The sequence below is a fragment of the Poecilia formosa genome, unplaced genomic scaffold, assembly GCF_000485575.1.
Source record: "Poecilia formosa unplaced genomic scaffold, Poecilia_formosa-5.1.2 Scaffold13, whole genome shotgun sequence".
Classification (NCBI taxonomy): domain Eukaryota; kingdom Metazoa; phylum Chordata; class Actinopteri; order Cyprinodontiformes; family Poeciliidae; genus Poecilia; species Poecilia formosa.
Genome location: NW_006799952.1, coordinates 3,493,344 through 3,516,479, shown reverse-complemented (window position 1 = coordinate 3,516,479; position 23,136 = coordinate 3,493,344). Strand labels below are relative to the sequence as shown.

The window sequence follows — 23,136 nt, the reverse complement described above, 5'->3', positions numbered from 1 at the left end:
TGTTTCTGATGTTGCTCTCATGGCTCGACATTATCCCTCAAAGACTCACGAACACCATGATATTTTAAAATGTGTCCACAGCCACAAAAAAAAAATAATAATAAGTAAATAAATCCGAACCACATCACCTTCAGCTTTTCACTATTTATCAAACGTGACTCTGCGGGAATAAATCGCCTGTCCCTTTTAATTCTGATTTCCGTGCGTGATATATATTGTGATCACCTGTCAGATGCGGCGCCTGCGCACTAGAGCGGGAGGCGGAGTGGGGCTCTGTTTGCTCTCAATCTGCTGCTGCCCTGTGCCCTCCATCCCTCTTGCTTAGACGGGCTGACACTGAGCGGGAGTTATCCGACGAGGACTGAGGAGGATGGCGAAGCAGATCCGCTACCGATGAAGGTACGCCTTCACTGGACCAGGCTCAGAACGGCACCGCGTTTTAGTGTTTGACATTGTGACCGTGGAGGGTGAAGGATGCTTGGCTGCAGGATGGGAGGGAATGAGAGGGTGATGGTGGACGGGGTAGGGGAGAGGGGGGGAGGGGGGAGAGAACACGGCGCGGATACCAGATGGTGTGTGGTGAAATTAAAACGATGACAAGGGATTCGCTTGGTTGTTTTAAACTGGCTTAAAATGTCCCCACATAGTAGGACCATTTAGATTATTTGTCGATTTGAACAGGTGTCTGATCGTTGACATAAATAAACATTACGTGGTAACGTGTTTTTCTCACTCTTGGACCTGTCGTGGATGTATTCTCGTTCAGAAAGGTCTTGTGTCAGTCATGCTGTGTTCTCCACACAGATCATCTGCTGTGATAACATCAGATCCGACTATGGGTGCTTGTGGGCAGAGCAAAGCAGTCATAACGTTATGCTAAAAGCAGATATAATCACTCAATTAGAGAGGTCGTTTCCCCGCACGGACCTGCACCCCCTTTAAGCTTTGCATTTTTAGTGAAGTGGGTGTTTAGAAAGAAGAATTTACTAAGATGCATGATTTGGTGGCTCCCTACCCGGATGTGCCTGCAGTTTCTTCATAGAAAGAGAGAGAGAGAGAGAAAGAGAGAGAGAAAGAGAGAGAGAGAGAGAGAGAGAGAGAATCGCTTAGATTTCCCCGTATTTCCCTGTGTTGTTGCTATAAAACATACCCTGCAAAAGATTTCTCTCTCTTGGACTAACATCACTGGGGTGATGCGATTCTTTCATTGTGGACGGGGATTAACAGCCCAATCTGAATATGTGCTGGCTGCAGCAGCAGAGCCAGTTGTAGCGGGTTGAGGATCTCCTTCGTCGCTGCACGTTGGACTGCTTTATTACATTGCAGGAAAGAGATCACGCGTGATCATCGGAGCGGCTCGAACACTGTCCGTGGTGCTGAAAGCAGCAGAAGATAGAGTGAATCGAGAGGATCAAAGTGGACATTTATTAGGAATGGTTTTATTTTCTTTTTTTTTTCTTTTTCTTTTTATGAAGAAATCCTATTTGAAGCATGGAAAGCACATTTTGTTCATTTGATATAATTGTATTTATATCAAAAAGGAGACAATATTTATTCAGTTCAAATGTTCTTTTTCAAGGCGTCAAACACATTATGACCATTGACAAGCGACGTTAACACTGATTTTCTCATCACAAAGGCACCTGTTAGTAGGTGGAATACAGTCAGTCAGTAAAAACAATCTAGAAGCAGGACATTTGGCTTATCCTTAAAAAAATTAAACCAACTTCACAAGAACCCAATTGTGATGATAAAATGACTGGGGTAAAGCATCTTCAAAACTGCACCTCTATTGGGATTTTCCTTGTCTGCAGGGGTCGGTACTTATTAAAAATCAGCTCACTGACGCATATGGGAAATGCAGGCTGGCCCATGTGGTCTGATCCAGTAGATATTGCTGAGGGAGTGAAGTATGCTGATAGAAAAGTGATAAATTTAAGTACCTGTAGGGTATTTGGGTAAACCAGGCCTGGCAGATAAGGGCAGTCATAATGTTTAGTCTGAATGATGTAGCACACTGTTTATTGTGATTGCCCAAGAAAACAAAAATCCACAATATTTAAGTAATTTGTTAATTATATGTTCCAATCACATATAGTTTGGCTATATGTCCCAGCCTTCCAGATCACTCAGGCCTTATGGTCCTGACATTCTCTGTGTCCCCAGAGCCAGAATCAAACATGGAGAAGCAGCATTCTGCTTTTGTGCACCACCAATCTGGAACAAATTTCCAGAAAGCTGCAAAACAGCCGAAACACAAAGTTCCTTTAAATCAGGGCTAAAAACCCCACCTGTTGAGCTTTGCTATCAACCCATAATCACTGTAGCATTGATCAGCATATTTGATGTCTTTTGACGATTTTAACGATGGTACTTGACAAAACGCAATGTTTGTCATTGGTTCTTCAACTGGTGACTGTTTTATGTTTTTATGAGCTTTTACTTTTGAAATTTTATGATGCAAAGCACTTTGAACTGTCTTGTTGCTGAAATGCACTGTGCAAAAAATAGATTGTCATACTGAATTTAAATGATTAACCTCTTTGTTTGGTTGATAGCAGCAAATTGGCTCAAAAAGCATCGGATGTGTGCGCGGTTCAAAAGTCCGTAAGCACTTTGTAATCTCTCCCCCTATCTTGCTCGTTGTTATTTCACACTTCGTTTGTCCTTTTCTGTTGTGCATTTAGGAAGTCTGATGTAGACGCTGAGCCAGAGGAGAGCCCTGGAAGCAGCAGCAGCAGCAGTAGCAGCAGCAGCAGAAGGGCTGTAGATGCCCTCTCCTCAGGTGCGGCTCCAGCCCAGGCCTCTGCTGGAGAGCCGGGTAAAAGAGGGGACAGCTCCTGCTCTGACTCTGACAGCCTTATAGACTCTAGTTCCAGTGAGGAGGAGGAGGAGGAGGACAAAGTAGAAGAAGCAGACCCAGCCATGTTCTCCTCCAAATTTCTCAGTGGGGCGAATCCCCTGAATGCTATGTCTTCTGCTGTGAATAAGCTTGGCTTGTTCGGAGATGATGGGGAAGGGGATAAAAAGTCACCTCCTCAACAGGGGAGGAAAGCGTCAGGAGAACCACAACCCGGACCTGGCCCTGGAAAGAACACGCAACAAGAACAGGCACCCCAAAAATCCAACCAGGGTCCCCTTATGCAAAAATCCCAGCCTCTCCCTAAACAGGGATCACCACAGCTACGTGGCAATGGACAGACAGCTCCACCAACAAACAAACCTGCAGGACAACAAACTAAAGATCCACCCCAGCAGAGTTCACCAAAGCCTGGAGTTCAACATCAGGTTCCAGAAAAGGATGGAGCACAACCGGTATCTTCAAAACAGGTTCCACCCAAGTTGAAAGAACAACAGGACCCTGCTAAGAGTAGTGTACAAAATCAAGAACTTTTAAAGGCTGGGGTACAGGGTCCCACAAAGACTGGGCCAGAGATAGTAAGCCAACAACAGCAGTCATCACCAAAAACTAGACAACAACAGCACTCACCTAAGGTAGGACAACAGCAGAAAGGGGGCAAAAATCAGATATCCGATAGACAACAAGACATTAAGTGCCCAGGCACACCTGAAGTGACACCTGTTGGATCTCCGTCATTGGGATCAACGAAAGCCAAACCTCAGTCAAAAGCAGTTTCTAAACCTCTTTGCCCAGTGTGTAACACAACAGAACTTAATATCCATACCAAGGAATCACCTAACTACAAAACCTGCACACAGTGTAAAACTGAGGTGTGCAGCTTATGTGGCTTCAGTCCTCCAGACACTGATGTAAGTAGTGGCTTCATTATACACACACACACACATATATATATATATATATATGTGTGTGTGTGTGTGTATTTGTATTAATAGTAATTGATAAAAGATCTTATCTAATTGTATAATTGTATTTATTTATTTTTTTTTACGTTCAAGTACTAATTTAGCTGTATCTTTGTGTTTTTAACTATTATGTAGGGGCATGAGTGGCTTTGCCTAAACTGCCAAATACAAAGAGCTCAAGGAACTTCAGAGCCACCAGGACCTCCTAAGAAAAGGCTGTCTGCTCCTCAAAACCAGAAACCACCACCTGGTGAACCTACAAAAAAGGACATTTCAGCACCAGGTTCATCACCGAAACTACAGTCTAAACCAACAAAAGTGCCAGCTAGCAATGAACCTCCTAAAGGACCAGAAAATCCAAAACCAGGTGCCAGTTTAGGTCAAGCTCAGAGAATGACACCAGAGACTCAGCGAGCATCAGGATCTCCAAAAATGCATCCGAGTGGTCAACCTGGCCAAACGCAAGGCAGGGTCTCTCCAGCTCCACAGCAGGCATCTGGAGGTTTATTTGGCTTTAGTAGTGGTGCAAAAAGTGAATCTGCAAAACCAGATGAGTCCGTAACTGGGAAGATGTTTGGTTTTGGTTCCTCTCTTTTTAGTTCTGCATCTACCTTAATTGGCTCAGCTGTTCAGGATGAACCCAAAATCACACCACCAGTTTCTCCAAAAATGCAGCTCACAAAGGACAGTAAGGCAGCTTCTGGCCAAAAGTTAGAACTAGAAAAAAAGCAGCAACAACCTCAGGAGAAAAAGACTCAGTCAGCAGTGCAGAAAGCAGGAAAATCCTCTGCAGAGGTTCCAAAGGCAGCGACAGCCTCCCTCAATCCTATCGACAAGGGCCAATCCATTTGTCCGATTTGTAAGATGGTGCTCAATGTGGGCTCAAAGGATCCTCCCAACTTCAACAGCTGCACAGAATGCAAAAGCACTGTCTGCAATCAGTGTGGATTCAACCCCATGCCAAATATAAAAGAGGTAAGACTTGTAATATTCATTGAATAAATCTGGAAAGAAAAATAATTGATAGTATAACAAATAATTAACATTTTCACGTAGGCTCTTTTCTAGACAACTTCATCGCTTCGTGGGCAAAGTTATTTCTTACAGAGATAAAGCAGTTTTTCAATCAAGAAGTATCGCTTATTCTTATACAACCCTGTGTCTTGTAGAAAATATTTTGTCTGTGCTGCATTTGTTTTTGGAGAGAGACTAAAGCTAATACATACAGAATTCAGAGAATATTTTACCATAATTTAAAACAACAGGTGATTGTCCTTGCCAATAAACAATGTTGACTGCAAATTAGCTTACCTTTCCATGTCAAAGCACACTCTGCATATATGCAAACAGACAGATTTTGGGAATACAGAATGGATAAACAGAATGGCAAGTTTGGTGCTACCTGAAGCACATAGAACCCGACACTGGACGCTGTAACTCAATGCACAGTAACTATCTAGCTTACCAAGGATAATCCAGGGCTACATGATCTTATTGTTTAAGAGCATGGATAAAGTAGTTCTTGAATAGAACTGAAATAAAAAATGATATGAAAAAAAAATGCAACCCTTGAGCAATATACACAATTAACATTTTTAGTACCAGTTGTAAAGGTTTGTAGGGGGATTTGTTGTTTGTATTTATTAATTTAAAATAAATAATTATTTTCTAATGTAGCAAAACCTCACACAAAAATATTTTGTAAAATCCAAACATTGGTTTCAGTGCATTTATTCGTGGTTGAGACACACAGAGAGAGGGAAATTTGAATTTTGTTCTTTGTACTTCTCTCCTCATCTTTAAGAGTCCATCTCCTAGGTTATTTTCTCTTTACCTCACCCAATAGGTTTTCAGTAGAGTTTAGTTTTAGAGGCTGTGATTGCCATTAAAGAAGGCAGATTTTGTTTCTACTGAAACATTGCTGTATTCATTTGGAAAGACTAGAAAAAATTTCATTTTTTTCTATTAGAGATCACCAGACTTTTATTTAAAATCCCACGGCATTACAAAAACGTCATGATTCCATTGCGTGTAACAAGGTTCCCAATGTATTTGCTAAGGTTTTACACATCCTTACCATGGTTCTCAACCATCATAAATCATATCATGTTGAACAAGAGTTCAAACTGATGAAGTTTCCCTTTATAAAGCAAATTGATTATTGTGTTATTTTTAACCTGTTTTAATCCACTTTTACAATAAAGTATTTTTTTCTGAAATGAAATATATTTCAAAAGGTAACTTCTACCACATAGTTTATTTCTTAATTATCTTTGTATGAGAAAGTGATCATAAATTCAGTTTCATCGTTGTTTATGTCATTACAGTCCTTTCATTCAATAATATTTGGGATTTCTGTGTGGGTGGAATTGTGTTTAAAATGTCACTTAGGAACTTATGAACTGAGGAACTTATGCTAGATGCAGTTCATTCATATCTGACTTTCTTTCTTGTTTTCTTAAAGGAAAAGGAGTGGCTTTGTCTGAATTGCCAGGTGAAACGAGCTGCTGCAGGAACTGAACCACAGAAAGAAACACTCTTGACTGATTCATTTAAAAAGACAACTGGAACATCACCTGGACCTGAAAGGACTTCTGCTCCCGGTTCTCCTCAGAAAAAAGAATCAACAGTAGCAGCAAAACAAGTCAAGACTGAAGGACCAGTAAGCCAAAGGCAAGATGTACAAGCTCCTGGACAAAAGACACCTCAGCAGAGCCAAAGGATAGATCCTCAGAAACAAACCGGCCAGACCATCAAGCCTCCACAAAAAACTGGAAGTGCCACAACGCAAGAGTCTGGAGGCCTCTTTGGTTTTAGTGCTCCTAAAAGTCAAAGTGATGCAGCAAAACCTGCGGAATCAGTGACTGGGAAAATGTTTGGTTTTGGTACCTCCATCTTTAGCTCTGCTTCAACTTTGATTACTTCAGCTGTCCAAGATGATCCCAAAACTACAGCACCTGTTTCTCCGAAGTTGTCCCCTGCAAAGGATCCCAAATCTCTCACAGTCAAAAAGCAAGAGCAGGAGAAAAAGCCACAGCAGGTACAACAAACCCCAGGTCCCACACCAGTGCAGCCAAAAGCAGATAAACCTCCCTCGGAACTGCCAAAGAAAGAATCAGCCTCACCACTTATTTCCAGAATATCTGATTCCACCTGTCCTCTCTGTAAAGTAAAACTGAATGTGGGCACCAAGGACCCTCCAAACTACAGCACCTGCACAGAGTGCAAAATCGTTGTCTGTAACCAATGCGGATTTAATCCCACACCAAATGTAAAGGAGGTAAGATCTGGAGTTTAAGTAGCAAGAAAACATTTGCTAAAAAAAATGTTTGTTTTTTTTTAGCTCTACCTGTCTTTTAATAAATATTTATTAAAAGAGGATTCTAAGCTATATAAACATATAATTACAAACTATAATCCTTTGTTTTCTAGAAAAATCAATCTGAATGTCTAATTATGTTTGTTCTATTGTAGATCAAAGAGTGGTTATGCCTCAACTGCCAGGTGCAAAGAGCACTTGGAGCATCTGAGCCTCCAGGAACACCTGTGATGAAATTACGAGCCTCTCCAAACAAAACACCTGCATCTGCTGATGCTATGAGGAAAGAAACACCCTTACAAGAGAAAGAAATTTCACTACCTGCTAATTCTAAGGAATTAGGCTCCCCGCAGCACAACTCACAAAAATCAGTTGAGCAATCAGCAAAAGCCGAAGTCAAGAAAGGACCCGAATTAAGAAAACAGGTCATACCAGAAGCCAGTCAAAAAGTTCTGGAACAAGACCAAAAGACAGGTTACAATAAGCCATCAGACCAGACAAGTCAAACTGAACATAAAAAGAGTGGTATTACATCAACAAAAGAGGAAGATGGGAGGTCCTTAAAATCTGGTGGTTCCAAGCCTCAACCAGAAGCTGGAAAACCTACTGAGTCACTTGGAGGAAAAATGTTTGGCTTTGGTTCTTCAATGTTGAGTTCTGCTTCCAATTTTATAACCTCTGCAGTACAAGATGAATCAAAAACACCACCAGTTTCTCCCAAACTTCCAGCAGCAAAGGGAACCAAATCAATTCCAGTTCAGAAATCTGACTCAGAGAAGAAACCAGAGCAAGTTCAGCAAACTAATCACTCTCCATTGCTGCAAGCCAAAGTAATATCTTCAGATAGTCAAAAGACTGACCACTCTACCTGTCCTCTATGTAAGACTGAACTCAATATTGCTTCCAAAGATCCTCCCAACTACAAAAAATGCACAGATTGCAAGACCACTGTGTGCAACCAGTGTGGATTTAACCCAATGCCAAATGTGTCAGAGGTAAGAAAATTAATATTTTGTAAATGTGTTTATGTCTTAAAAACAAATGTGGTCTGGGATTCACTCAACATCTTGTATGAAAAAAAATGTCACTCTTACTTAAGTCCTTTTGGTTTATGTTTTTGTCCCTCCAGGTCAAAGAATGGCTATGTTTGAACTGCCAGATGCAAAGAGCTCTCAGTGCCTCTGATGTCACCGGACCTTCCATAAAACCAGAGACTGAAACAAACAAAGGTTCATCATTAACTGTACGTCAGAAAATCCCACCTCCTAAACAAGAGGAAAGTCTAAAGAAGGAATTGTCTGACAAAAAGATAGAAGCCCCACTAACTGATTCATCAAAAAAGGAGAGGAGCTCCACACCTGCTTCTCCTCAGAGAACACAGCATGCAGTTGTACCACCTGCTGCTAAAGAACCAGAAGTGAAAATACAGCCTAGCCCAAGCACTGGTCAATCACCTCCGACTGACCAAAGAGTAACAAGTACCCAGAGACAGACTGGCCAGGAAAGTGAGTGTAACCCAAAATACATGAAGGTGAAACCAGATGTTCAAGAGGAATCAGAAAAAACAACGCTCTCAAAAGATACTAAAACAGTATCTGAGGCCTCAAAAACAACCGAATCTTTGGGTGGAAAGATGTTTGGATTTGGTTCATCTATTTTCAGCTCGGCATCAAATCTGATATCGGCTGCTGAATCACGAACTACACCACCTGGTTCTCGTAAGATGTCTGCACCACCCCAACTCTCTGGCAAGATGTCTGTCTCACCAAAGATTTCACCAAAAAGTACACCTACAGTTTCTCCCAAAATGTCACCAGCTAGAGAGCCAAAGGTTCTTTCTGCAAAACCAGGGGAATCTCAGCTGAAGAAAGAAGACAAAGCTCTATCACAGCCACATGGAGAAACAGTCTCTCCAAGATGTTCAGATGGAGGGCCAACTATCTGTCCACTGTGTAAGGGTGAGATGAACATCGGCTCCAAGCAGACTCCAAATTACAATACCTGCACTGAATGCAAGACCACAGTTTGTAACCAATGTGGATTTAACCCCATGCCCATGGGTGAGGTAAGTACTGAAGCAAAGCTTCTCCTGTGAGAAATAAAGTTAATCAGGTCAATTCGTTTTATGTACTTCAGACCTTTTCACTTGTACTCTTATTTTTCTTCATTATGTAGACAAACTGGCTTTTATTAGAATTTTAATAGAGATGTGTCGATCAGGTTTTTTCCTGCGGATTCCGATCACCCATGAGGGCCGATCACCAATACCGATCACATAATTATCATTTTTTTAATCATAAGCACTACCGGTTACATTATGTGGAAAAAGGAACCATGAATTCACCTTAATTTAGAGACAAAAGCTTGTTTTTAATAACTTTTTCCAAGAAAAAACAAAACAGGCATTGTGCAAATTGTACTGCTATCGGTAATACTATCTTTAACAGACTGAAAACATATGAAGGCTCTGAAGAGGCTAAATAATGCAGAGTCAAAATAAAACCTCTCAACATTGCCAAAAAATTCAAGCATAAAACTTTACATTCAAAGGCAAATACAGGTTCAATTACAATAAACAATCCTGAGTTACTGAATGAAAACGTCCTGTTAGCATGGCGGCTAGCTGATTACTGCTAGCTCTGAGTGGCTGTTTCTGACTGAGCGGAGTAATTATGCAGATCAGGGAGGAGATTGATTATTTTTTCAGAGATCATCTGTCTCATGTTAGGTCAGCGAAAGTTTTAATATGTATGTAAAATTTATTTTTTTAAGTTAGATGTTGCAGCTTTAAGCAGAGGTTCGGTGTGAGAGTCACTACCAGGTGGAGCAGAAGCGGCGCTCCGTCTGTGAAATATTATTACCTGTAGCGTAGCAGCGGTTCAACAGCGAGAGCAGAACCAGCGTCTTACATCGCAGCTCGAAGACTTAAATCATTTTGCGGGTTATTTGTTTATCTTTCTGACCGTCATGCTAATCCGGGTGAGTGTTTGTAGCTGTGCGCTGCTTTACCTGCTATCTGGTCGCTCCATATGTCTTTTTTTTTTTTACTGCAGTGAGCCTCGATATAACCAAACTCCATCAACTATGGCATTGTTTTTATGCCATATTAGATTCGTCGTGTTGATGCATTTTGACATGCTTCACCCCACGTGCTTCAATTTTCCGCGCATCATGCAAACTTCTCCATTCTCTCAGAGCGTTATAGTTCCACATCGCTTAGGATTTGTTGCTGCGCGTTTGCGCAGTGTGAAGGAAAGAGAAGACCAGCTGCACAGGCAGGCTGCGAAATGAGATGCAGGTGATCGGTTTGTGTGATCGGCAATCGGCGATCACCGATCATACATTTTTCACGGAAATCGGCCGATTATGATCGGTGGCCGATCGATCGGCACACCTCTAAATTTTTATGTTTGTTCTTAAATCAACACCTAATTTTGTTTTTACTGTATTTCAGGTAAAAGAATGGCTGTGTCTTACATGTCAGGTGAAGAGAGCAGTTGGACCAAATGAACCTCCAGGCCCTCCTGCTTTAAAGTCTGAAACCTCACCCAGTAAATTTCCTCCATCCACTGATGTTCAGATGGAAGATGCCTCCAAACTCACTTCTTCTCCAAAAAAGGATGGTCTCGATGTTGTGGAGCAATCTAGAGAACCTTTAGGGAGAGTTTCACCACAGAGAAAACAGTCAGTGCCATTAAGCAAACCTCCATCTAGTGATGCTTCTCTAAAACAAGTTAGCCCAGCACTAGATCAGAAAACACCTCAAGAAAAACTAAAAGCTGAAGAAAAGAAACCATCAGATCTGGCAAACCAACACGAACGCAGACGGAGTAGCACTACTCCAGCAAAACAGCAAGAGTCTGGAGGCTTCTTTGACTTTGTTGAACCTAAACCTCAGCCAGAAGGAGCAAAGGCTGCTGAGTCAGTGGGTGGGAAGATGTTAGGCTTCAGTTCATCCATCTTTAGTTCTGCTTCTACCTTAATAACCTCAGCGGTGAAGGACCAGCTCAATACAACACCACCAGTTTCTCCCAAGATGTCTCCTTCAAAAGAAGCAAAATCACCTAAAGCTCCAAAAGTAGAACAGGAGAAAAAGTCACAACAGCAACAGCAGTCAGAGAATCAGCCAACTGCAGAACCAAAATCAAATGAGATCAAGCCTTCTGCTTCCCAAAAGCTTGAGCAGCAGAAGAAAGCAGAGACATCATTGCAGACAAAGACCCTTCCATCAGTACAGGCTAAAGTGGAGAAAACCCCATCAGAGGTTTTGAAATCTGAAGCAGGTACCCATGCAAGTGTCAAACTGGAACAGTCCACCTGTCCACTGTGTAAGATCAAACTCAACATAGGCTCTAAGGATCCACCCAATTATAATACATGCACACAGTGCAAGAACACAGTGTGTAACCAGTGTGGATTTCACCCAATGCCAAGCAAAACTGCGGTAAGAGAATAGGAAAAAATAAAGTATATCACATTGTTATTCTGTATGAACTGTTAAAGACCAACCTATTTTAGAAGTGTAATTTTCTTGATTTGATGTTTCAAAAATCGATAAATATATAAACAACTCAACCTAAGAGTTGTTCTTATTAACTTGATTTCCTTCTGATTTTAGGTTGAGTGGTTGTGTCTCACCTGTCAGATGGAACGAGCCCTGGAAGTGACAGACCCTCCAGGAGTTACTTCTCTCAAGCCTCACGCAAAATCCCAAGCAGGCATCACCAGCCCAGCTGAGCCTGAAAAGAAACTCTCCTCTGCACCACAGTCACCTCAGAGGAAATTATCTTCACCCGCACAGCCCCCTGAAACAGCTGACAAGCAAGTGGTTAATAAACAGGCTAGCCCAGATCCTTCTAAGAAAACCCTACAAGAACAGCAGCAAACATCAGGCCCAAGCAAATCACCAGGCCAGACAAGGCAAGCTGAACAGAAGCAGAGCAATGTGGCAGGGGTGCCACAGAAAGATTCAGGTAGCTTCTTTGGATTAGGAAAGGGTAAAACTCAGCCTAATGTGGACAAACCAGTGGAGTCCGTCTCTGGAAAAATGCTTGGCTTTGGTTCATCCATTTTCAGCTCTGCATCTACCTTAATAACTTCAGCTGTTCAAGATCAACCTAAGACCACTCCACCAGTATCTCCCAAGTTATCCCCTGCAAAAGAAGTCAAATCCCATGCTGCCCAAAAGAAGGAGCAGCCAGAACCACAGCAGCCTAAGGGACCTGCTCTGGTGCAAGTCAAAGATGACAAGGCTCAGCCAGAAACTTCTAAGATTATAGAAGCTTCCAAAGGTGCCATCAAACCAAACATTAGCTGTGTGCTCTGTAAGGCTGAACTTAACACCGGGTCCAAGGATCCACCTAACTACAATACCTGCACCGAATGCAAGAACACAGTTTGTAATCAGTGCGGATTTGACCCCATGCCAAACCAGTTAGAGGTAAGAGATCTTGCTTTCCCATTGTTGCAACCCTTGATACTGACTCTTCGAAGAACACTGAATAATAAATGTCTCTAAGACATAGAACTTTCCTAGAGAAATGCTGGTAATACTGAATTGTATTGACATATTTGCACATGTATTTATTGATACTATGTGTTACTTAATAGATACAAGCATTTTTTTCTTTAACATAATGTAACATTGTTTTTTTTCTGACAGGTGAAAGAATGGTTGTGTTTGACTTGCCAGATGCAAAGAGCTCTGGCAGCAGCCGACTCAGTACAGGTTCCTCTGAAGAAAGTTCAGGGATCACCGAGCCAAGTTTCCTCACCTGGTACTGTCAAAAAAGATGTGACCAATGAAAGGAAACACAGTATTCCTAAAGAAGGAGCTGACGTTATTGACAAAACACAAGGTGCGCCTCAAAAGAAAGACATATTGCAAACTTCTGCCTCATTGGCATCAAAAGATGAAACAGCTTCAGCCTCAGATCTAGCAAAAGATGAGAAAACCAATTTACTTTCTACTGAGGGTACTCTAAAGTATTTGGTTCCTCAAAGTGAAGAGGTAGGGACTGTTGTTTCTGATGTCAAACAACCAATGCCTACACAAGGTCCTCCTTTTGCCGCAGACAAGAAGACAACTCAACTACCTCAAGACACATTTGAAAATGAGGAGAAATGTGAAACTATAAAGACAACAGCTGGACAACTTTTCAAATCCATGGAGGATGTAAAACAATACCAAGCCAAAGAACCTCAAAGAAAAGGTTCAGTAGTAGAGGTCAAAGAAGATGATGAGCAGAAAACGCATGTCAAAAAGATAATAGACAAAACTCACGAGGCTAAAGTTACTCCAACAGGGCAGAAAGAAGATGGTAAAAGCCAGATGGAATTGACAAAACAGGCTCAAGTTGCTTGTCCACTCTGCAAAGTGGAGCTTAACATTGACTTCAAGAACCCCCCCAACTTCAACACCTGCACTGACTGCAAAACCACTGTTTGCAACAAATGTGGATTTAGTCCAATGCCAAATATCTCTAAGGTAAATTAATACTAACTCACTCAAGTTTTTTTTTTAATTGACGATCTGTTCAACTATTTATGTGAAACAGTTTTTATTTGTTCAAAGCAACATAACACATATCAGATTTTCCTTACAAATAACTCTTGGTTCTACTTTTGCGTTTGCAGGCAAAGGAATGGTTGTGTCTCAACTGCCAGATGCAGAGAGCTCTTGGAGCTTCTGAACCCCCAGGCCTCCCAATGATGAAAACACAACCTTCACCAAGCAAAGATATTCCTGCCCATAAACAGAAGAAAGAAACCCCAACTGCTAATATTTCCAAGCAAGAGATTTCTGAGCCAGTCACAGACACTGCTAACATTATTAAGGCCAGAGAAACAGAACTCCTTCCTGTTAGTGAACCAACAAAGGAGGTCTCTTGTGCATCTGCTTCAGTCCCTGATGAAAGTGGTCCACCAGCTGCCACAAATGTAGATGTTTTACCACCCTCACAAAAGCCATGTTCAGATGTGCCGAAAGTACAAGCAGACACACCACAGCAACAAACTCAGAAAGTTCCTTCTTCTACTAAGCCTGCTATTCCAACAGATCAAGCAAAAGGAGGTCCACCTACAGACAAGCCTACTTCTACACCACAGCAGAAGGGAGCAAAACAACCCACAACACATCCTAAGAAACCTGAGAGCTCTCCTCCTAAGACTGCATCGCCATCAGTTCAGGCTGTAAAACCAGAGTCAGGTAGCTTCTTTGGCTTTGGAGGCCCTAAAACACAGCCTTCAACAGAAAAACCTGCAGACTCAGTTACTGGAAAGATGTTTGGCTTTGGCTCGTCTTTCTTAAGTTCTGCGTCCAATCTGATTACTTCAGCTGTTCAAGATGAACCTAAAACTACGCCGCCTTCTCCTCGTAAGATGTCCGCCACAGATAGAGTCTCTCCAAAGCCTACACCACCCGCTTCTACTAAAACATTACCAGTAAGGGATGCTAAGGTAACTTCTGTGCAGAAGACTGAGGACAAGAATTCTGAGAAACCACAGCAGACTAAAATTATTGCAACAGAACCAGCCAAAGTGACAAAATCACCATCAGATAACTCTAAAGTACCACTAAATGGGCAAGATGCTTCTAAGACTGATCTGTCAGTGTGCCCACTTTGTAAGATCAAGCTAAATTTTGACTCCAAAGATCTTAAAAACTACAACACTTGCACAGAGTGCAAGACTACAGTGTGCAACCAGTGTGGATTTGATGCAGTCTCAAATATATCAGAGGTAAGCATCGTCTTCACAAAAGTCACATTTGCAATTATTTGCTTCAGCATAGAGACATATTACATTTGTATCCCAGCAGTGGAAATGATTAGCTTAATCAAGCATTTGACTGTTATCAGTTCTGTCATAGTTTGGATTTGAAAATACTTACGGGTAAAACAAGTCATAAAACAAAAAAGTGATTCTCAATTATGTTGTTTCTATAGGAGATGCTAGGACCTCTTATGAACTGTCTGAGTTAACTATTTTAATAACAAACACATAATACCTATTTTCCATTCTCTGGATTATTGTCTTATAAAGAAATTCTGTTACTAAATGATGGTCACCCTTTGTTGTATGTTGAGTTTACAACATTTCTTTATTTGATTGAATTTGTTTCAGACAAAGGAATGGCTTTGTCTAAATTGCCAGATGCAGAGGGCATTGAAAGCCTCGGAGTCAACTGTAGCTCCCGTGGCAAAACAGACACCAAGCGAAATTCCACGGTCTTCTCCTGTTGTACAGAAGGAAACAGTTACACCAATCAAACATATCCAAAAAGATTCCATGGAAGCTGCAACCCCATTGCCAACTGCTGCTCCACCTCAGCAAGATTCTGTGAAAAAGGTGCCAGTGGTTTCAGGTTCTGACCAGCAAAAACCAAATGAAAAGCTACAACAAATGAAGATTACTCAAAGTACCAAACCAGAAGTAAAGAAAGATGTTGGAAAACAAGACATTGGAAAAGTACAGGAACAGCCTGCAAAGCTACCCACACAGCCAACCAAAATGGCTCCACCAGTTCAGCCTACTAAACAAGAATCTGGGGGGTTCTTTGGATTTGGTGCACCTAAAGCACCTAAGGCACCAGTGGCAGCAGCGAAATCTGCTGAATCAGTGACTGGGAAGATGTTTGGCTTTGGCTCATCTTTTCTTAGTTCTGCATCTACACTAATACAATCAGCTGTTCAGGATGAACCTAAAACCACACCACCTACTCCAAGGAAGATGTCCACTACTGCTCCTACCTCACCTAAAGTCACACCACCAGTTTCTCCAAAGATGCCCCCTGCCAAAGATACAAAAATGCCTGCTATACAGAAATCAGAGCCAGTTCAGCAAGACAAGCCTACTCCACCAATTTTGCAAGACAAGCCGGCTCCACCACCACACCTGGACAAGACTACTCCACCACCTCAGCAAGACAAGCCTGCTCCCCCACTACAACAGGACAAGCCTGCTCCACCACCTTTGCAAGACAAGCCTGCTCCACCCCCTCAAAAAGACAAGCCTGCTCCACCCCCTCAACAGGACAAGCCTGTTCCACCCCCTCAAAAAGACAAGGCTGCTCCACTCCCTCAAAAAGACAAGCCTGCTCCACCACCTTTGCAAGACAAGCCGGCTCCACCACCACACCTGGACAAGACTACTCCACCACCTCAGCAAGACAAGCCTGCTCCCCCACTACAACAGGACAAGCCTGCTCCACCACCTTTGCAAGACAAGCCTGCTCCACCCCCTCAAAAAGACAAGCCTGCTCCACCCCCTCAACAGGACAAGCCTGTTCCACCCCCTCAAAAAGACAAGGCTGCTCCACTCCCTCAAAAAGACAAGCCTGCTCCACCACCTTTGCAAGACAAGCCTGCTCCACCACCTTTGCAAGACAAGCCTGCTCCACCCCCTCAACAGGACAAGCCTGCTCCACTCCCTCAAAAAGACAAGGCTGCTCCACCACCTTTGCAAGAGAAGCCTGCTCCACCACCTTTGCAAGACAAGCCTGTTCCACCCCTTCAAAAAGACAAGCCTACGCCACCATCTTTGCAAGACCAGCCTGCTCCATCTCCTCCACAGACCAGACATACTCCATCACTTCAAGAAAAAATAGAAGATTCACCACTGTCCACAGAGGTGAACAAGGTTCTTCCTACACCAACTGTGTCCACCTGTCCTCTTTGTAAGGCTGAACTGAATGTGGGATCAACAGATAGTCCAAATTACAACACCTGCACTGAATGCAAAAACACTGTCTGCAATTTCTGTGGATTTAATCCTATGCCCCATACTGCAAATGTAAGTCAAAATAATGTCATTTTTGCATGCCAATTTTTTCTCTTGATGATGCAAAGGTTTTCATTTTCACTTTCTTTCATTCAAATAACCTTAAATCATTTTTTGTATGACCAGAGTTCCAGGTTATTTACATCTTGATCAAATAATTATTAAATTAATTTAAGCAATGGCAAACAATGCCATCAGAATTAAATTCAGCATCCAGTATACTGAGCAGTGACAATCTTGCAGTCTAAAATATGCATTTTAGACTGCAAGATTAAGTAATTTTGTTATAGGGTCAGTGCTGCCATATGTGTTGTAGATACATAAGTTATGTAGCAGTATTGATAAATGTGACATATGCAATCTGCTGCACTTACGATTTTCATAAGGCTTTGACTTTAATCGGGATCCTAGTTGGATATATGATATTCTCTCCTCGACTTTGAATTAAGGATCTCATTTAACAAAAAAAAAAGAACACAATCAAGACAACATGCTGCATGTAGGCTGTTTTGGGGCTTTCTCTCTTGACTGGACAGGTCAGATTTGTTGCATAACTGGCTTGTCAACAGACTGGCATTACTGAAAAGTATTAAAGTGATGATTGATGGTTGCGCAACAGCATTAGTGAGATGGGATCTGGTGTAATAGGAAACCAGGGACGAGGGAAACTCCAAACTCTGTCAGAGATTTGAAATAGCAAATCCCTGTGATATGCAAATAAGTGGGTATGAAATGGATTAAGCTCATCACAATACAATACGTCATAGAATCTGATGTTTCTTGTCAGTCAGTCTGCCCCCTCTGATGTCAATGGCTTCTGGTAATTCAGCTGTTTCTTCTTCATTGTTTGTGGGTGGCAATGGCACAAGTGTGCTGGCTTTTACACCTTAATCACAGGCGGGTTAAGGTTGATGGATTCATGAGTGTCAATGCCTTCTACTTATTCTTATGGAATATTTTTTTGAATGCCATCTTGAATAGTTAATCCCTTAAGATGTCACTAAGTCATCTCCCACACCCTAAGAGACAGAATTCAAGAAACTAGGTAATACAAGGTTTGTATGCTGCTCTCTGTTTTTTTCTGTATGGAGCTTGCCTGTTCTCCCTGTATAGTTGTGGAATCTCTCCGGGTACTAAGGCCTCCGCCCTCAGTCCAATGTTAGGTTGTTCATTTCCTCTAAATTGTCCTTGGATAAGCATGCATGTATGCAGTCATGGTTGTTTGTTCAGGGTGTAACCTGCCTCTCACCCAATCACTGCTGGAGATAAGAATCAGCCCCTTTGAAAAAGAAATGGGAGGATGTTGTCTTTTTTTTATGGAGTTAGATAACATATGCAAGCAGATGTTTACCTTCATCACAGGTTGTTGTAAAGAAAACATATAGAACTTGCAGATGTGTATCTCAACAGAGGAGGCACTAAAAATAGAAACTGATCTTCTAAGGGCAGGAGAGAATTTCCTGTTTCTTGCATTTGTACAGTGCAGATGCATCCCTTTTAGCGAAGCAGAATTAGCCTAACCCCATGACAGCTGGACAGAAAGAATAAGCATACTCTCTTCTACTGGCCTTTTTTATTCTTGTCAGTTTTCTGTCATAACATTTTTTTTGTGGGCTACTTCAATTTGAAAAGGACTTATAACATTTGAAAGAGGAGGAGTCTGCTTCTGGCATCTTGAGTGCAAAGAGAAAGTCTGTCCATTTCTCCATGTTGCCTGTGTTGCTTCAGCTGATGTCATTAAAAGCCTTAGAGTGACTGTTGTCTGATAAGTAGGACACACGTGTATCATGGTTTGTCAACTAAAGCTTTTTACGTGACAGATGAGACAGTTTGAATGGCAGTTTGCTTGTCTATGCATGTTGAGTTTAGATGGATTTTTTTGGTTGATATATATATATATTTTTTGCAACACTACTGGGCTGGGAAAAAAAGGCAGAAAATATTATTGCATGGTGGTTTGATGGTTTATCTTTGTAAAAAGATAAGAAATAAAAATGCTGAAGTATCTTTGTATATCATATTTACTTAGATTCTCAAAGTTACAGAAAGAAGATTATCAGGGTTATAAGTTGAGAGGACTGATATACCAACATTTATATAAATGTGTAACAAGTAAGAAAAGGAGCGCATATATTTTTTGGCATTGCTGTCTACAGCTAAGGATTTGGCCTGGCATATTTTAATTATAGAATGGCTTGAAATGAAATGTCATTTTAGCTGCCAGTTTTACTTGTGCAAAGATCATGTGGGAAAAGCTTTGGGTTTATCTCAAGCTACTGTGTTCAAACATAACAGCAGTTGCAAAGGATCTCTAAGGACATTTTTAATCTCTTCAGCAACTGGACAAAGCATGGCATAACCTGTACATGTAGTCCACCAATGAAAAAAAAACATAACAAAGGTACAAGTAAAAACAAGAGCATGTCTTCCATTATATATAGCAGATCAGCATTAAGAAGAGATAGGAAAGAAAACAAAATCTTAAAACGGACTTTGAAATGTAATGATTCATGTGATGATTGTAAATTACCAACAAATTACCATTCACCATGCCAAATTACTATGCATGTTGGTAATTTGTAGTTATTATTAACGGCAAACTATGAAAAAAAAAAAAACACATGGAACAAAAAGTTATTTGGTTTTAACCTTAAAGTGGAAAATATTACATATAAATATTTTTTATGGTTAAGAACCAACATGAAAATATAAATGTGTTAAAATAACAGTAAAAATACTTTTTAAAGATACTTCTGTACTTCTTGAAGGTCTATATATTTTATCACCAGAACATATAAACATTAACTATAAATGAAAATGAAACAAAAAAAATAACTAATTATGGAAAAATTAGGGAAAAAGGCCAATTTTTTATTGCATTTAAGCTCAATGTCAAATACATTCATTCAAATTGTTTGAATGGATATGCTTAGATGCTGAACCCTGTGAACATCCTGCTTCTTTCTCATGATCATTTGTGGCTTTCCCTCCTTGTTGACAGTGTCTATGACATTTGTCAGGTCAGCGGTCTTTCCCATGATAGTGCAACTTATAGCGACAATTCAGAAATAGTTTAGAGGAGCAGGAAAACTTTGCAGGTGTTTTGAGTAAATTAGCTGATTAGGGTATGACACTGATTTTTTTTTTATACTTAACTTTCCCCAATATTCTAATCTTAATCAAAACTTTTGTTTTTATATTGGTTTATGGTTAAACTAACCCCACTAATAAGTTTTCCTAGCACTAAGTTTTGTTTTTCAGTAACAGAGTTGATGCAGTACACGTGCATGTTGTGTAATGTGTGAAAAATTATCAAGCATAATTTACTTGCAATGCTGTTACAGTTTTAGCATAGTCTCCATAAACAGTACACCAATGCTATTCTAAAGTTGTAATTTCTTTGTGTTGCAAAAATATATCATTTAAATTTTAACGCATCATATTCAATATTCTCACTTTCTTTAGAGTGTTTTTATTTCAAAGGTAGTTTTTGTTATTATATTGTTCATCCCTCAAGCTGCAGTCACTCACCTAAGCAAAATCAGTGTTGCTATTTTGAAAGATGTTGTGGCTTTAAGCTAAGTTTGCTGATGCACCAGTTGTCAGAGTGGAAAAATGCAGTGGATGCATTTCCTTGTTTGCAAAATGAAGCTCTCTGCTTATTACAGATTAGTAGGTCAACATTCTTTGTTATCCCAGGGCTTAATATATAAAGAGTGAAGCCCTGTGGGGCTGCTGAAAGCCCAGCATATTTGCAGCCTTTCCTCTACCCAAAGGTATGTGCCAGAAAATCAATAGGAACCTCTCTGGCTCAATTAAAAACAACATGACAACAATGGAGACTAAGAAATTATGCCATTAGATGAAAATTACAAAAAACACTTTTTTGTGTGATTCTAGTTAAATCTTGTTTTGCTTTGAAAAATACGAAGTTTAAAGCTAGCTTAGACCGATATGTCATTGTTTTACTTAACATTCTGATTAACTATTTATTAGACTTGATCCAAATAATATGATAATATAATGATATTGGTAACATTTTCTTTATATACAAACAGAAGCTGATGCCTACAAATTGTGTTTCAGAAGATTTCCTAACCTCGATCTTTGTGATGGTCAGACAATTCACCTAAAAGGCATATCACACTGCAGCTTGTGAGAGCAGCGGTTCCCATGGCTCTCTGCAAGGAGCTCCTGCTCTCTCTCTCCTCATAAAACAGATTTAATCAGACAAAAGGGCAATGGTAAGTTTCCAATAACCATATTTGTGATTCATGTCTCTTAAAACAAGTGGCTAATTGGCAGGTAATGTGGCAGGAAAGATTAAGTTAACAATAATAATAATAATAATAATAATAATAATAATAATAATTAAGAATAATGATAAAAGGAGTATATTTTGCAATTGGCCAAAAAACATAGTTTTCAGTATTGGTATTTTCTATAAAATGAAGTTAAAAAAAAAAAAAACAATGCAATTTTACTTCCTAGGACATGGTAATGGAAGAAAGAAGTCAGAGTGGAGTGCAGCAATGTTGACCTGTTTTAGCTTGTTGAGCTTTTACCCAATTCAAGGTTTGATTCCTGACCTTAGAATGTTTGCAGCATATCTCCAACCTCCCTTTCTGTCGGGTTAGTCTAAATAAAGGCACCCAGTGCAAAAGGATCTTTAAGTTAGGCTTTAGTTTACTTAAGTTTACTTTAGTTTTCATGCCATAAAACTAATATTTTTCGAAGCACATATGGTTTAGTTTCAGCAGTATTCTCAAGATTATACCTGCCATCAGTATATTTACATGTAAGCACAAGTTGCCACTACTGATTTGACACAGTAGTTCTTGTTTTCAGAAGTAAAATTAATCTCAACTTGCTTGCTGATTTGCATACTTAGGCGAAAGCTAGTTTTTACTTGCTCGCTATAACTGCACCACATATGCATGACAGAGCAGGTGAAAGAGAAACAGTGAAATGTGTGAAGATTTTACTGAAAATAGACGTGATGGGGTACATGTTGTTGACTTACAAAGACAGTGTTTCTGTGTAGTAATATAAATTGCTCTGTAATGTATTCATGCAATTTAAGCTGATGTGCTCTGTCTAAACCACATGAATAGCAGTTTAAAAAATGTAAATGAAAAGAAGCAGTTTTAAAAGTAATGTATGTAAAATCACGTTTCACTGACGAGACAGCCAAACATCTTTGAGACTAAGCATGCATGAGTTCATAATCAAATTGAAATCATTTACTAGTTTACTGAGTTATAAGCACCATACACTGTCCTGATGATGTACTCCTCCTGCCATAGTAAACATAATTATCATACTGCTGAGTGAACCGCAAGTGACTGGGCAACAGCATATTTGTTTCAATCAACCTGAATGCATCAACGTCGGCTTTCCTCCAAGTCAAACTGTGTTCTGCATTAGATTAGTTCAGACTTTATTCATCAAAGACTGAAGAGAAAATTATCTTCAATGTAACTGAAAATAATTCTTAGTGAATTTGATTTGTAGCCTTGCATGTAATCATGCTTTTCTTGTGTTACAAAATATCTGAGGTGACAGTACTGAGTATGACAAACAGAATGTGAAACATTAGTGTCATTTCTGTTACTACAGCATCATCATTCAAACTCCTAAAGACACATGTTCAAATTCACATTTCTCTACAGTGTTAAACAGAATATGTGTGTATTGTAATCTCCCCCCTTCCTGTATCAGAACAACTCTTGCCGGCTCTGTAGAGGCAGGCGCATTGCTGTGATTTGATCTGGTAGGTTGCCAGTACAGACGTTTTGCTTTGCCTGTTGACAGCTTTTATGTTCATTATTTGCTGATTGATAACACACAGAGGGACCAAAAACATGTCATTATGCCAAATGTAATTTATCTGAAAATGCGATTAGCTCTTCTGCAAGGTAAGCATTCCTGTTGCTGTGCTACTTGTTATGTGCAGTCCCATCTCATAGCAGTTATCTTACCACCACAGGCTGCTAGTGGAAGTGATAGTTTGATGAGAATACACTGGATTTTCGACTATGATTGTGTGAACTGACAACTGATGATTAGCTTCAATGCAATATGATTAATCATTATAACATGCTGTAATATATCTAAGATTTCCAAAAACAGAAAATAAATCCATAGTCATAAGACAAGAATAAATTATTTTCTGTTTCTAGAGCAAGACAGTTTGATTTAAAATCCAGCTA

The 23,136-nt window shown here is 40.3% G+C and overlaps 1 protein-coding gene across 7 annotated transcripts in view; it reads left to right on the top strand.

Moving 5' to 3' along the window:
• The first annotated feature begins 266 nt into the window (after window positions 1–266).
• pclob (piccolo presynaptic cytomatrix protein b) overlaps window positions 267–23,136 on the top strand; it is a 59,802-nt gene continuing 36,932 nt past the window's right edge. For 5 of the 7 annotated variants that reach the window (XM_016668159.1, XM_016668158.1, XM_016668156.1 and 2 more), the window contains exons 1-12: window positions 267–399; window positions 2,688–3,771; window positions 3,961–4,800; window positions 6,290–7,105; window positions 7,300–8,139; window positions 8,274–9,209; window positions 10,599–11,588; window positions 11,763–12,584; window positions 12,807–13,631; window positions 13,781–14,884; window positions 15,269–16,210; window positions 16,346–16,936. In XM_016668159.1, the coding sequence (XP_016523645.1) occupies window positions 2,926–3,771; window positions 3,961–4,800; window positions 6,290–7,105; window positions 7,300–8,139; window positions 8,274–9,209; window positions 10,599–11,588; window positions 11,763–12,584; window positions 12,807–13,631; window positions 13,781–14,884; window positions 15,269–16,210; window positions 16,346–16,936 (9,552 nt within the window). In that variant the 5' untranslated portion in view covers window positions 267–399; window positions 2,688–2,925. The remainder of the gene's footprint in view (window positions 400–2,687; window positions 3,772–3,960; window positions 4,801–6,289; window positions 7,106–7,299; window positions 8,140–8,273; window positions 9,210–10,598; window positions 11,589–11,762; window positions 12,585–12,806; window positions 13,632–13,780; window positions 14,885–15,268; window positions 16,211–16,345; window positions 16,937–23,136) is intronic. The other 2 variants (XM_016668161.1, XM_016668155.1) reach the window with 1 other exon arrangement.